Source organism: Aquarana catesbeiana, linkage group LG03 (assembly GCF_042186555.1).
Source record: "Aquarana catesbeiana isolate 2022-GZ linkage group LG03, ASM4218655v1, whole genome shotgun sequence".
Lineage (NCBI taxonomy): Eukaryota > Metazoa > Chordata > Amphibia > Anura > Ranidae > Aquarana > Aquarana catesbeiana.
This window is the reverse complement of record NC_133326.1, coordinates 620,384,460-620,400,767: the sequence shown is the minus strand read 5'-3', so window position 1 is coordinate 620,400,767 and position 16,308 is coordinate 620,384,460. Positions and strand designations below refer to the sequence as shown.

Genomic DNA, 16,308 nt, shown 5'->3' with positions numbered 1-16,308 from the left:
GGAACTGCTAAAACATATGTCACAAGTATTGAAAAGATGCAAAGTAAGCAGTGACTTTAAAGGAATAATGGCACTTTGCAGTGTCTGGTGAAAGGCCTGCTGAACTCTCTGCTTTAAGTTAAAAAGAGTTCAAAAGCTAAAAACTGGAGCCAGAGGAAGAAAAGAAACTTCCATTGCTGGCCTACATTATTGCCATGAACTGGAGATAAAACCTGGTTTATAAAGGGCAAATACTTTTTTTAAATATTTATATTTTTTTATTGCCTAAAATGTATTTTGTAGTTTACAGTGCAGTCATTGTATGATTATTATCCATTAAAATATAATGAATAAAATACATCTGTTTCATTTTCTTTATTGTTTGATAGCACTAATTGAACAATGGGAATATGGAGCTGAAGCTTTCCAGTAGAGCCCCTAAAATGTTTTAGATAAGACTTGTGCAGAAAATGGTGGATTTTGACTTTAATACACAGACTTAAGTAGTCCTTGTAAACAACTTAATGAAGTGCAGGCAAAAAAACATTTAGAATTAAACAAATATTTTAAATGCTTCGTTGCAGTGTTTTCCATTTCCAATGTTTTTTTGATTTGCATTGTTCTTGAACTTGCTGGAATGGCCTAGATCTTTTGGAGGAGAGAAAAGGGCTTTGAATCTGAATTGTACAAGCTTTACATTCAAAAGATTAGATGCTGTATGATGCAACTGAATTAGAAAATAATATTGCTAAATTGCTGAAGTTAATCTTAGAGCTATGTAGTGCATACATATGCAAGATAAAACATGAATAATATTGATAGTAAGAATTAATTATAAAGAGCTTCAAGTATTGTATTGGATAGCCTTAGAATAATATATATATTCATCCTTTTGGACAGGGGTCAGCAACCTTTTTCCACTTAAGGGCCGGCATTCAATGTATGTGAATGCGTGGATGGTGGAGGGCCACATTCACCTGCTAATAAATGAAGATAATAATAATCCTAACATAGTAATAATACCAGTACAGGTTTACCTCACTTTAAGGTGCTTCACTAATAAAAAGCAAGTTGACTCTGAGGGATCATGTGGCTGGGGATTCAGATTTTACTGCCCCCTCCCCCATCCTGGTACCCAAGGGTGGCTGACACCAGCCCTGCCAGTCAGCATGGTCTGGAGATGGGGTTCCTGTCCCTAGGGAAAATGGGGTTCCTGCCCTTAGGGGAGATGGGGTCCCCATTACTAGAGGAGATAGGTCCCCATCCCCAGGGGTGATGGGGTCCTGTCCCCAAGTGAGAAGGGGTCCCTGTCCCCAGGGGTGATGGAGTCCCTGTCCCCAAGTGAGAGAGGTCCCTTTCCTAAGGGGAAAAGGGGTCCCTGTCTCCAGGGGAGATGGGGTCCCTGTCCCTAGGGAAATGGGGTCCCCAGGGGGAGGGGTTCTCTGTTACTAGGGGAGATGGGGGCCCCATTACCAGGGTAATGGGGTCACATCCCCAGGAGAGAAGGGGTCCCTGTCCCCAGGGGAGAAGGGGACCCTGTCCCCAAGTAAGAGGAGTCCCTGTCCACAGGGTAGAAGGAGTTCCTGTCCCCAGGTGAGAAGGGGCCCCTGTCCCCAGGGGAGAAGATGTCCCTGTCCCCAGGGGTGATGGTGTCCCTGTCTCCTGCCCCCACTGTAGTGTCCTCTTACCCCCTGCACCCAACCCCACCCCACCCAATCCCCATACAAAAACACACTGTGTAGGTAGAACTCTCCTACCTTACACACATGTGCAGCAGAGCAGAGATCGGCATCACAGGTCTGGATTAGTGTGGTAACTGCTGAAGTTAACTTTTTACATTAACAGGCTAGTGATTGGTTGCTACGATCGCCTGGAAACCAATCACCTGCTGTTTAACGAAAAAAGTTAACTCCAGCGGTTCCTGCCCCATCCAGCCCTGTGATACCAGCCACTCGCTGCTGTCCAATGAAGAGGACAGTGGCAAAAATCTCCGTGGCCTGGGTGCCAGTGAATTACTCATGGCCCTGACGGGCTGGACATTAAATGGTGGTGGGCCGGGTGCGGCCCATGGGTTGCTGACCCCTGCTTTAGGAGATACTTGGAAAGAAAAGTATTGTGCTTTGCCTAAAGTGCAGTGGTATTCATAGATTAAGTTTGATTTGTTAAAATGAGAATGTATGTTTTTATAATAACATGGGTTTGTCATTTTCTAGCTCACATACTTTTAAAGAAAATATTTAATATAAACTGGTGTTATCGTTACCTAATATCTGTAATTCCTCAACATTATTGTTATTATACAGTATATAAATAGCACCAACAGTTCACGCAGCGATTTACAAAATAAGGACAGACAGTACATATACAATTTAAAGCGGACATTCAGTAATTTTTTCAACTTTCCATGTATTAAATCTTCTGCCCTTGTTGTTTTAATGTTGGATAGTAAAAAAAAGATTCTGTCAGTAAAATCCTTATACAGCCCACTTCCTGTTTCTTGTCTGGTAAAAAGCCTAGGCTTATGACATCATGAACAGCTCTCTCTCTAACTCTCGTGAGAGTTTGCCAGGAAGGGAGGGGAGATGAGTCATAGGAGGGCTAATGAGAGCTGTAGAGCTGGAGGTGTGCCTCTGTGTGTCTGTGTAAATCCAGGAAGTTAACAGGCAGCAGCTTTAGCTGCCCACAGTTAAAATGGTTGCAGCCAGACTCGGTGGAGGGAGATTTCTGCAGCATATTTGGCAAGTACAGAATCACAGTATATATGAAATAATATGCAAAGTGGTTGGAGGGAAGCTTCAGAATGGCAAAGATGTTTGTATTACAAATTATGTGAGCAGAGTGCAGTTCCTCTTGTATACAGAAGGAATCAGAGGGCCCTGAATAACAGAAGAAGTGCAAATTGTATTATTGACACTGGTAATATTTGATATTGGGATCATTAATATGAAAGGTGGGAGGTGTGAAGACTTGGATCCAGCAATAGGAAAAAAATAGGAGAACCCTTTAAACCTTTAAGATGGAACATGACATGTGAAAGTAATTGGCTATGGTGTTCATTGCAATAGGTCATAATCTTTTGGTATTTTCATATGTCCTAGACAGTTTTTTTTAAATTGTACATGCCATTGACAGATTTGGTATGAGGGGCATTACTCTTGTCTAGCTCCTACAGTTACATTTCACATAATACAAAATCAATAAAAAGTCAGGCAGAGTGGGAGCCCTTCATAAGGCCCACAGGAACTATGCATACCCGGGGACTTAACACAGAGATCTCACCAAAAGAGTTCCTGAAAGATCTAAGAAACTGTTAGATGGTTTAACACTTCAGCATCTTCCAAAAACCAAACGATCAATGAGGCTACCCTGTAATGTTGTAAGATAAATTTTTATTATTTAAAGTTAGTTTAGGTTGTACTACAAGGATACATTGGGCTTGATTTACCAAAGGCAAATAGGCTGTTCACTTTGCAAGGCAAGTGCACTGTGCAAATGAGCTTTCCCCAGAGCCTAATGATTAAATGTTTTTCATACAAGTTACTGTGATGCACGCCAACTGATAGGTTGGAATAGCCATTTTACAGATATTTGTAGGAACAGCTGTAAAAGAAATCAACATGATGTAAATAAAGTTATCAATTTAATGTTTGATGTGTTTCCATGCATGATTTGTAATCATATATGTACATGGGAGCAGCATTATTTGCTCATGGCATACGAAGACTCTGTTTCCTGCTTTGCAGTGCTACACTATGGTTGTGCTTTACTGCTCCTTCTCACAATGGATGTCTATGAGTCAGCTGACTGACTAAAGATAATTTGTTTTGTTGATAGCCTTTCTAAATATCTATTGAGCAGTTATGCTGTGTGACTGAAACAGCTAATTTTGACGTAATAATAAAACATAGCAAACATCTAAAAATGTAAAAGTCACTCCAAATTTTAATTTGTAAAAGTCACTCCAAATTTTAAAGTGAACAAAGTTAACACAAAATATGTCCTCACTGAAAGTACTGTATACTTTCACTTTAACCCTGAAGTTTCACTGTTGGGTAGATTAGTTCTTTAATATCAAACAAATATGTCCTTTAATCTAACCATAAAAGAAAATGAACATACTGATTTCATTTCATGTGTACTATGTGTTAAAGTAAAGTGTTAAATGTTGATGTTTTGACATAATTGATTGTTGTGCATGCAATGACTGTCTACAACAACAGCAGATCAAAGCAACATTCAAAGATTAAGTATCTGCTATATCTATATGTAGGTTTGCCTTAATTATTTATAACATTAAATGTATAATCGTAAAAGTATACATAGTTTATAAAATGAATGATTACACTTTAAATGTCTTTTAAACACTTTTTATATTGATAGAAACTGTTGAATCAAATTCCATATTATAAAACAATTTTAGAATTGCATACATTTATATATATATTATTTTGCAATGTTATATAAAGCCCTATAATATTCCATAAAGCAGGTTTGCCAAAAGTATCAAACTAATATGTCAAATGATAAAGTAATTATATGGGTCATGTATTGATGCTTTGCATATACATAGGCTTTTCATATTGCATACTAGTCTACAAATAAACTATTAGAGCTAATAAATAGTTCATTGTAATTATTTATGATGTCTCAAATGGTTATTCTTCTTTACAAATTGAGTCTATGGGATAGTATACTGGTTATTCTAACCATATGTGAATAATTTCTATCACTGAAATTGTTATTAAGTTAATCATTAGAATTTGTGGCAGGGGATTTTTTTGTACCCTGCTATTTCAATTCATAAAGAAAATGTGGATTTTCATGATATTTAATTGCAGTTTAATATTTGTAGATCATGCAAAAAAAAACATATACAGTATAGTTTATAGTTTAAATAGTTTATAGTTAAAATCTCAAAATGCTATCATGTGGTCAATTAGGAGAGCACATGTCAGTCAATATAAGCCAAATGATAAATTGGCAATATGTTTCAAACATTGAGTTGTTTATGGTATATGATAAATAGGTGATTATTGTTAGTATTGTATGTACTGTATATATCAAAAAACAAACATATAAATTAAAATAGAATAAGACAATTCTTAGTAAACATTACCTGGTAGCATTAGGTCCCCAATTATATACTTATATTCAATAGCCATTATTTATTATAATATCTGAATGTAAAAAAAAATATTTAAATGTGATATATGGGTAGTATGCTTTAAATAACCTAACATACTTCAGGATACTATGCTTAAAAGCAATGTCTTACATACTCAAAATTAAAATGCTACCAAACATACACTTGTCCCCGTCACTTAAAGAAAACATAATATAATATAGTATAATACAATATAATACTTTTCTTCTGTTACTCAAAACAAATAATAATATACAATAATTACAATCCATTACAATAATTTGCTGTTATTTCTATAATTGGAATTATATTGTTCACTAAAGGCAAAAATATTTCAGAAATATATTTTGTGTAAATGTAAACGTGTATAAATATATTACTGACAAAGTTTCAGTTTCTACATTAAAATAATATAATAGTTTCTGTTCACTTGATACTGTCAAAAGATTTTCATACCTCATTTAAATAATGCATATTTAGCTCATAGGATTTTGAGCATGTGTTACTAACATGAAAGGATGACTTTATACCTGACAGTTACCTTGATAGTCTTTGATGTTGAGGTCAATGACATCAAAGGTCACAGGTGTGAACATGGGACCTATTCATCCAACCATATAAAAAAAATGAAGGAATCATAAGGACTTCACTTCAGGCTTGCAGATCTTCTGATGAACATCTCTTAAACATTACAAGTCAAGAGAGGGTACAGGAAATCTGAGAAGAAATTACCTGGATGAATGTCATTCTCTACCTCACAACCATCTCCACGGCCCAGGGATTGCCAGCCTTTATGCAAGAAAACCAAAAAAGAATTCCTCTTCAACAATCTAACCATGGATTAAGAACTTCAAGCAGTCTTGATGGACAGGCATACTCTCCAAATAAGAAGTACTCACCGTTTATGATGCAGCTCTATCAGAGCCTCATTATGGGGAATGACACAGGTCTGTCCAGCCTGGAGCATTCCATCCTTCAAGATTCAGATACTGTCCTAAGACTTACTGCCAAAGGTAAATACGGAACTCTATATTTTCCCATATAACAATGTAACATGCTGCTTTATTTATTACCTAAATGTAATGATAATTTTATTATTGATGGGCTAGATTATCTTCCACAGAGAAGGGCAAGAACACTTTTTGTGTCAGGCATTTTAATTAAGGGCAATTTATTTCTTATAGCTGATTCTCTAACAGTGATAAAACTAACTTAAAAGTATGTGCTTTTGTAGTTTTAGTCTTCCCTTTAACACTCCTGACATGCCTCATATATGACAGATTTGCCTTAGCAGTTTCACATACATCGCCTACTGCCTAAAGATTTATTTTAAATAGTAAACATCATTTTAAAGAATATTGCTTTATATAACAATATTTTTTTCATATATGTATTATTTATTTATTTAATACTATTTATTTATATATTTATTAATATATTTTAACCATAGATTCATATATTGTAAAAACGAAGTATGTCTCTTTATAATTAGATTGATTTTTATGTCATGTTTTTTGTTCTTTCTTCCCCAGGATGCACCAAGATGGACAATCATCGATCACTCTACTTTGACATGTCCTCTCTCTCAAGCAGTAATGGGAATCAATTGGCAGAGTTTAGGATTCAACTTTCTCCTACAGAGAAAACACAAGATATGATACTGCATATTTACCACAGCGAACAAGGTTCCAAGAGATTGCTTCTGCAGTCTTTTCACATTGATTCCTCTGTAACAATGGGTGACTCCTGGAAAGTGTTTATCCTCACTAAAATTTTGAATACTTATCTCAACCTTCGTCAAACTTCATATTATGATGATATCATGGGGGGTGGAACCTCATCTCAGAAGGATCATGAGAACGGTTGCACAGACATATCTACTGACAGAGTTTTATTGATAGTGTTCACAAAGGACAACTCTTCTGCTAAAGTCAATGGATATCCCAACCTCATCCAAACAGTGGAGTCTTCTAAATATGTGATGTCTCCAGAAGTCAAAAGTGAACAAAGTATCAAAAGGCACAGGAAGAACAGAAATACAAAAGACAGCATCATAATGAACCACTTTCCATCCAGAACCGTGGAGGATGGAAAACCCTTGTGTCAAAGGGTTGATATGATGGTGGACTTTGAGAAGTTCGGGTGGGGAAATCTGATTATCCACCCAAAGAATTTCAATGCCTACAGATGTGAAGGAGCCTGCCCCATTCCCCTAAGTGAGCCCTTCAAACCAACCAACCATGCTTACATTATGGTAAGTGTTGACTAGTTCTGTATTTTGTGCATACACCTCAATCATTGTAGTAGTATGCACATATACATATCTAGATCTGAGAGATCTTACAACAAAGAGGTAGTTCGTTCCGCAATACACATTTATTAATAGGGTTACATAATCTATACAAAGTACACACCCGACAGTATTTACAACACAATGTACAGTGTAGGTCTCCTGGCTTACATGGTATTTACAAATTACCCACGACACCCATATTTACAGTACAGTATAAAATACAAGTATATTAGATTACCTGTTAACTTCAGGTCAGCCCATGGTGACTGCTGTCTGTTCCCACACCAAAAAGTGAGTTAGCTTGGTCACAAAGCATTATATCCCCCCCCTCCTTTCTGTAGTGTGGCTAATATAATTCTCCCTAATTGGTCACTGTACCTAGTAAATGTATATTGGGCACAGCCTGATTGGATGAGTCAAAGAAGGCTGTTGTTTTCTACCCAGGGAAGATGTTATCAGGGAGAACAAAAGGCCAACCTTTGAAGTTGAACTAATTACAATAACACCAACACAACACTCAGTATTTTAAATATATTTCCCTCTAACTGAAATATATTTCTAATTGCAATATTTTACAGCGATTAATGGAGATTTCACATAATCCCATAAGGCAACAGATGGCCCCTTGTGGCCAGTTGAAAATATGACTCGGCCACACCTAGAATAATGGTTTATGTGCAATCTCCTTCAATATCTGGCACGTTTGACTTTGTCCTCTGAAATGAAATAAAACTCTTTGAGAAGAAAACTTTTAAACTCTCCATCTCTACAGTTCACACTTCTGGATCCCAGTATTGGTAGTCATCACTTGTTCTGGATGTCATAAGTCCAAAATAGAAATCATGAGAAACAGCACCAAAACAAAACAATAAGGAAAAAAAAAACAAAAACATGAGGATCCTTGTTCTCAACAGTCCAATAATAACAATAGTCTGATAATAACAGTACGAAAGTCCATAAGGCCAATCTGGTCCTGTTGCCCTTGCTTCTGGGACGGCCTTCACTGGTGATTCCAAGTGGATACAGCATACAATAATAGCCTGGGGACCAGCTTTTCCTGGCTTTCTAAGATTATACTTTATTAATGTGGACAAAGGTAGAGAAATAAAAACACAAGTACATTTAAAACATATGCATTCAACTGAATGCTTGTCTGGTAAGTCTGAGCCGTAAGGACCTTTGATTAGAATTGTCATAGATATACTGCGACATACTAATGAGACCCCTTTCCCAGTGACATGTGTAACAATTTGAATGGTTACGCCCTTCAGCCAGGTGTCTGATTTTCACCCCCCCATCTTTCTTCCTCCATTGTCATATGCCTGCAAGTACCTCTGCCCCACCTTCTGTGGAATACCACGTTGTGTGTGCGTGTATGACCCTTCACGTGTTCCAGGGAGTTTTGTTGCCATCGCAACTCACCACTAACCCCTTTTACTGTGTTCCGTTCAACCTTGGCTGATGCCAAACCTTTGGGCATATAGCTCCGTCCTTGGCTACCATGTGTAGCTACTGTATGAGTCCTGCCTTTAGCAGGCTACAGAAGAGGTCATCACTTTAAGAGTTCTCCGTGCAGATTAGGCAGTGTCGCCTACGCAGACAAAAATAACTTGATTTCAGAATACAGATAAGTGTGATGTCATCAGTCACTAGTGGCTTCAGGAACAATCAAACTAAATTACTCTTAAGTACAATTGTACTATACTCCCTGCTATTTGCCAATCACTATGAGTCTCACCAGTCCCAGTATATCTATATGATATTCACACAATGCTCTTTGAACTTGGTTATGGCACAAAAAAGAAAACTGACCAACAAACAAAAAAAAATAAAAATTGATCAATGACCACATATGATGACTGCCCAATATTAGAACTGTAGAGAGGATTGTATGTCACATATACACAGAAAATAGTCACATGACTGTTGCTAACACCCAGGTGTTACTGTCATAGTTGGTAATAGCTACAATCACATACATTTATATAACAATTATCCAATGTCGAAAGAGAGAAGAAAAACTGTTGGAACTTGGTCCATCCCCAAAATGCTATAGGGAAGCTTTAATATTCTATATCAACATTTCTAACCATTTTAAATGTTCTCCATATAATGTTCCCCCCTACTCCCCTCTTTTTTTTAATTTATTTATTTATTTATTTCACCCTAGTGACACCAAACTCAAGAATCACCATACAAAAAATAAATAAATAAATAAATTAATAAATAAATAAATAATACTATAGGAAAGAAAGAAAAATCGTAAACATTAAAAAAAAAGAATTAAAAAAAAGAAGAATAAAAATGAGAGAAAAAAAAATGTAACAAATTAAAAAAAAATTGAATCTGTATTCTGTCAAAAAAAAAAAAAACATTGAAACTGCCTTCAAACATTGTAGCTATTCAAAAGGCAACACCCTCTGTCGGTGGTGATTAACATATTAATTGACTCTCAGTGCACATCTATTTGCACGTCAATCAGGCCACAAGAACTTGTATTACAGAGAGCAGGATCTCTGTTTAAAAAAAAAAATGTTTAAATGTTTTTCTTTTTAGAATTTAGTTGGGCCTGACTGCAATTAATTGGATTCAAGGCTTCTCCTTAAAACAAAAAAAAATAAAAATTATGTTTTAAGGTCCTCTGTGTTTCAAAGTACTTTGTCCAATCTGGGTCCAATCATTTGTCCTTGTCTGTGTATTTCTCCTAAAATACAAAACTCAAAAATTAATAACACCTCACTGTACCTCTCTGAGAGGTTCATAATGGACTAAACTAGTAGTGGATGATTGGAACAGACTTCCAGCTGAGATAATGCGTCCATCCACAGTAAGTACAGTCGAAAATGTACAGACACACCCACATATCTGTACTCTGACAAACAAAAAGTTATAGGAAAACCTGGTGTGTTTGTAAGTACTTAAAGTTTAAGAAGACAACATGTAGACATAAAACCTTTACACATATTAACAGCACATGCGTCAATTTGGAAGGAAAAACAAAACACCAGATCTACTGAATCCATAAGATGCCACAGGGTGCAAAGCAATGCATTGTTATGTATTTTCCACGTATTAGAGTGAATGAAACTTCACTCTAAGCCACAGAAAAGGAAAAATTATCAAAACAAAATCCCTACAGTTTCTCAGAGTTATAGGGATCGAGATCTCTTATCTGTGCACAGGTTATTCATTCGCGAATACATATAAACTTGTAAAAAAAATTTTAATTTAAACTGGTACCAGTATTGAGCTCATTACAAACGAGAAAAATTAATAAATTAATAAAATAATCATAAACCGTACAAAGCATGCGCATTAGTGTGATCACACTTATTGTTGGCTATAAAAACAATGGTGAGTATACCCCTACAAAAAAAAAATCTTTCTTTACACATGGACAGTTCATACCCATGCATTCCATCACTCAGACACACACATTCATTTAGATTGAACCCATACATCCTGGATATAGCTTTGATAAATCGCAAATGAATTGTTATGTGTTTACGCAAACAGGAGAAAGGAAACAAAAAAAAACCAAACAAAAACCAAGAACACCAACCAAAAACAAATACATAAATAAAAAATATATAAAATGAAGCAAGAGTAGGCTTCTGTACTAAACACTACTTGTACCCTATACCTTTGAATATTTATGGCAGTCTTCTGATCCTTTGGGGAAGATAAACACCTGTATTACTAATAACCATGTTTGAATACCTAGCCTAATATACATTACCTTAGGTGTATGTATTTATGTATATATACATCTATATTGATACACCTGATTAATATGTAAATACTTTTTCATGAGCTCCCTGCACCTGGAAAATATAACTTAGACAAAAGTTATTACCCTTTTCCCTTTCTTTCACACAAAGAAAACAAACACTGCCACATTGTTACATTTACATATTTACATTGGTATATGTTCACTGACATTCACCCTTGGATCTGGTGAAAACAAATGACTCAGATCATAGACATCTGAATGACACATTAGATCTGGTATTTCTTTTGCTTTTTCTACATTGCTTATATTTAAGGTTTGTTCCCAGTAAGGTGAAGTCCTAGCAGATAGCATAGATAGGTTGGCCCCCCCTCCAGTATTTTCTGCTTGAATGGAACAGATGGTTTTCTGTGGGACCTTAACAATTTGATCAAAAGATTGTTTTATTTCTTTCAGTTCTTTCCTACCCTGTACCAAATCTGCATGGCATGCTTCATATTTTACCTTAAGAACATGTTGTGATGTTTCCATTATTTTATTGGTATTTTCCCAATTATGAATATGCGACTTCAGTAGTTCAATCTCATTTTCAAGAGAGGTAATTGTGCTAATTAACTTAACCTCTTTCAGAACTGATCTCCTGTGCTGTAATCTGAGATCACTTTCCATGGAATTTACATTCAAAGGGGAGCATGAGGCTATTTGCCTTTGACTAGTACCTGGGGGGCCATGCCTATAGATCTTATCTTTGGAGGCATTGTAATTGTAATGGTGCCTCTTTCTGTTTGAAAAGGTGGCAAATTCTCCTGTAGCGTGACTTGCTAAACAGGTTTTGTTGTTTGTACTCTGGTGATAAATCTTTGATTTCACAGAATTAGACCTTCTGGCTACATGAAAAAATTTGTGCATACAGTCCATGATGCATTGATATGAATCTTTAAGGGGATTTATAAAAAATCCACATTTAATTTTAAATTTTGGATGGGCATTAGCTATTAGGAGGGTTTTGTACTCTGGGTCCTCTCTGTGTACGTTTCTCCGTTTGCCTACATAGTAAGCTGACCATAGCCTGTTTGCATAAAGAAGTGGATTCTCATTATTTTCCTGTTTTGTTCTATACGCTGCTTTTAAGCCTAGGTGAAAGGGATATATTATTTTTAGCAATTCATCTACAGTTTCATTGTAATCTGCTCTTCCTTCTTTAACATGGTCTGGTAGGGAAGACCATGTGTCTAAGTTAACTGTTAATAGTAAAACTTTAACCTGATCTCTGGAGTTGGCAACTCCCAGCAATTTACATCGTTGCAAGACATTATCTGCATGAAATGTTATGTGCACTCCTGGCAACAGTTTGCCAATATTGTTAGCTACAAGTAGCACATTTTCTAAAGACTGTCTGTCCTCCCTATCCATCTTTTGTGCTGTGCTCTCAATTCCTGTTGATATGCATACATACAGGAAACAGCTCTCTTTTTTTTTTTTTTAAATAGACTGAATCTTCATGCATAGAAACATTGGGCAACAGCTCTTTTCATCTCCTTCTAATGCATCTGGACTCTTCATGTACCAATTCTATATTATATTTAGCTTTTAACAAAAGTTATGTGTTCCTCGTAGGCTCCCTATTAATTACACACTGTAGAACACAGCTATTTCTTATAGCCCATTTCTATATCGAGCACATAGAGCACCCAAAGTTCATTTTTTAGCATTCAAATGAAAAACCCTTTCAAAGTGTGCCTTTTGTAGATATTGCAACCCCTTGAGATATTGCTGAAAGAGACCACCAAATTTTTCTGTCCCTTCGTGTTCGCCATTTTGTTGACTAGTTCTGTATTTTGTGCATACACCTCAATCATTGTAGTAGTATGCACATATACATATCTAGATCTGAGAGATCTTACAACAAAGAGGTAGTTCGTTCCGCAATACACATTTTTTAATAGGGTTACATAATCTATACAAAGTACACACCCGACAGTATTTACAACACAATGTACAGTGTAGGTCTCCTGGCTTACATGGTATTTACAAATTACCCACGACACCCATATTTACAGTACAGTATAAAATACAAGTATATTAGATTACCTGTTAACTTCAGGTCAGCCCATGGTGACTGCTGTCTGTTCCCACACCAAAAAGTGAGTTAGCTTGGTCACAAAGCATTATATCCCCCCCCTCCTTTCTGTAGTGTGGCTAATATAATTCTCCCTAATTGGTCACTGTACCTAGTAAATGTATATTGGGCACAGCCTGATTGGATGAGTCAAAGAAGGCTGTTGTTTACTACCCAGGGAAGATGTTATCAGGGAGAACAAAAGGCCAACCTTTGAAGTTGAACTAATTACAATAACACCAACACAACACTCAGTATTTTAAATATATTTCCCTCTAACTGAAATATATTTCTAATTGCAATATTTTACAGCGATTAATGGAATTTTCACATAATCCCATAAGGCAACAGTAAGTGTCATTTTTTTACTGATAATTGTCTTTGCCTTTTTCAAGTATTCTTTAATATTTGGTGCTATTCAGTATTTCGTAATAATGGGTGCCATTAGACAGACAGCATTGGAGGAATATTACATATTGCATGTAACTTTTATTATGGGTTTATAGGTCTTTATGGATCCTTAGAGGAGTGTCAACTAGCCTGACTCCTTAGGGCAGGCATGTCAAACTCAAAAATGTGGAGTCCAAATCTGGATAAACTCTATAAAGGGCAGCATTTTATGGAATTTCTCTTACAGTTATGTTTAGGCATCAGCATGGCAATTAAAAAGCCTTGTTTTTTTAATGTAATTCACCTTACAGTAAACCAATGCTATGTTCAATTGTAATCCTCATATTGGCTGAGGGCCATAAGAAAGATGTAGATGAGATGCATGAAGCCCAACCAGTTTGACATGTCTAATTTAGAGGAATGTTAGATGTATCAATTGTATATTGCTGTGCTAAATATGTGGATTGTTTGATGTGTGCATCATCATTTTCTGGTAGATTTGTAAACTAACAAATATCTATTTTTTGTTTTACAGAGTTTGCTGAAGCTATTCAATTCAGATAAAGTTGAATGTGCCTCCTGTGCCCCAGTGAAAATGAGACCTTTGTCTATGCTGATGAATGACAATGGAGATGTGGTAATGAAACACCACGAAGATATGATTGTAGAAGAATGTGGATGTCATTGAGGAACTGCTAAAACATATGTCACAAGTATTGAAAATATGCAAAGTAAGCAGTGACTTTAAAGGAATAATGGCACTTTGCAGTGTCTGGTGAAAGGCCTGCTGAACTCTCTGCTTTAAGTTAAAAAGAGTTCAAAAGCTAAAAACTGGAGCCAGAGGAAGAAAAGAAACTTCCATTGCTGGCCTACATTATTGCCATGAACTGGAGATAAAACCTGGTTTATAAAGGACAAATACTTTTTTAAATATTTATATTTTTTTATTGCCTAAAATGTATTTTGTAGTTTACAGTGCAGTCATTGTATGATTATTATCCATTAAAATATAATGAATAAAATACATCTGTTTCATTTTCTTTATTGTTTGATAGCACTAATTGAACAATGGGAATATGGAGCTGAAGCTTTCCAGTAGAGCCCCTAAAATGTTTTAGATAAGACTTGTGCAGAAAATGGTGGATTTTGACTTTAATACACAGACTTAAGTAGTCCTTGTAAACAACTTAATGAAGTGCAGGCAAAAAAACATTTAGAATTAAACAAATATTTTAAATGCTTCGTTGCAGTGTTTTCCATTTCCAATGTTTTTTTGATTTGCATTGTTCTTGAACTTGCTGGAATGGCCTAGATCTTTTGGAGGAGAGAAAATGGCTTTGAATCTGAATTGTACAAGCTTTACATTCAAAAGATTAGATGCTGTATGATGCAACTGAATTAGAAAAAAATATTGCTAAATTGCTGAAGTTAATCTTAGATCTATGTAGTGCATACATATGCAAGATAAAACATGAATAATATTGATAGTAAGAATTAATTATAAAGAGCTTCAAGTATTGAATTGGATAGCCTTAGTATAATATATATATTCATCATTTTGGACAGGGGTCAGCAACCTTTTTCCACTTAAGGGCCGGCATTCAATGTATGTGAATGCATGGATGGTGGAGGGCCACATTCACCTGCTAATAAATGAAGATAATAATAATCCTAACATAGTAATAATACCAGTACAGGTTTACCTCACTTTAAGGTGCTTCACTAATAAAAAGCCAGTTGACTCTGAGGGATCATGTGGCTGGGGATTCAGATTTTACTGCCCCCTCCCCCATCCTGGTACCCAAGGGTGGCTGACACCAGCCCTGCCAGTCAGCATGGTCTGGAGATGGGGTTCCTGTCCCTAGGGAAAATGGGGTTCCTGCCCTTAGGGGAGATGGGGTCCCCATTACTAGAGGAGATAGGTCCCCGTCCCCAGGGGTGATGGGGCCCTGTCCCCAAGTGAGAAGGGGTCCCTGTCCCCAGGGGTGATGGAGTCCCTGTCCCCAAGTGAGAGGGGTCCCTTTCCCCAGGGGAAAAGGGGTCCCTGTCTCCAGGGGAGATGGGGTCCCTGTCCCTAGGGAAATGGGGTCCCCAGGGGGAGGGGTTCTCTGTTACTAGGGGAGATGGGGGCCCCATTACCAGGGTAATGGGGTCACATCCCAAGGAGAGAAGGGGTCCCTGTCCCCAGGGGAGAAGGGGACCCTGTCCCCAAGTGAGAGGAGTCCCTGTCCACAGGGTAGAAGGAGTTCCTGTCCCCAGGTGAGAAGGGGCCCCTGTCCCCAGGGGAGAAGATGTCCCTGTCCCCAGGGGTGATGGTGTCCCTGTCTCCTGCCCCCACTGTAGTGTCCTCTTACCCCCTGCACCCAACCCCACCCCACCCCACCCCATCCCCATACAAAAACACACTGTGTAGGTAGAACTCTCCTACCTTACACACATGTGCAGCAGAGCAGTGATCAGCATCACAGGTCTGGATTAGTGTGGGAACTGCTGAAGTTAACTTTTTACATTAACAGGCTAGTGATTGGTTGCTACGATCGCCTGGAAATCAATCACCTGCTGTTTAACGAAAAAAGTTAACTCCAGCGGTTCCTGCCCCATCCAGCCCTGTGATACCAGCCACTCGCTGCTGTCCAATGAAGAGGACAGTGGCA

The 16,308-nt window shown here is 37.1% G+C and overlaps 1 protein-coding gene across 1 annotated transcript; it reads left to right on the top strand.

Annotated features, from left to right (window-relative positions):
* Nucleotides 1-5,858: 5,858 nt before the first annotated feature.
* LOC141134032 (nodal homolog 2-A-like) lies at nucleotides 5,859-14,342 on the top strand. The gene is made up of 3 exons (XM_073623622.1): nucleotides 5,859-6,135; nucleotides 6,655-7,376; nucleotides 14,190-14,342. Exons 1-3 carry the CDS (start codon nucleotides 5,859-5,861, stop codon nucleotides 14,340-14,342), a joined length of 1,152 nt encoding a protein of 383 aa, XP_073479723.1.
* Nucleotides 14,343-16,308: the final 1,966 nt, after the last annotated feature.

Coding starts and splice junctions, on each gene's coding strand:
- LOC141134032 (XM_073623622.1), top strand. CDS start 5,859: ATGAATGTCATTCTCTACCTCACAACCATCTCCACGGCCCAGGGATTG. Junction 6,136..6,654: donor CCTAAGACTTACTGCCAAAG/GTAAATACGGAA, acceptor TTTCTTCCCCAG/GATGCACCAAGATGGACAAT. Junction 7,377..14,189: donor CCAACCATGCTTACATTATG/GTAAGTGTTGAC, acceptor TTTGTTTTACAG/AGTTTGCTGAAGCTATTCAA.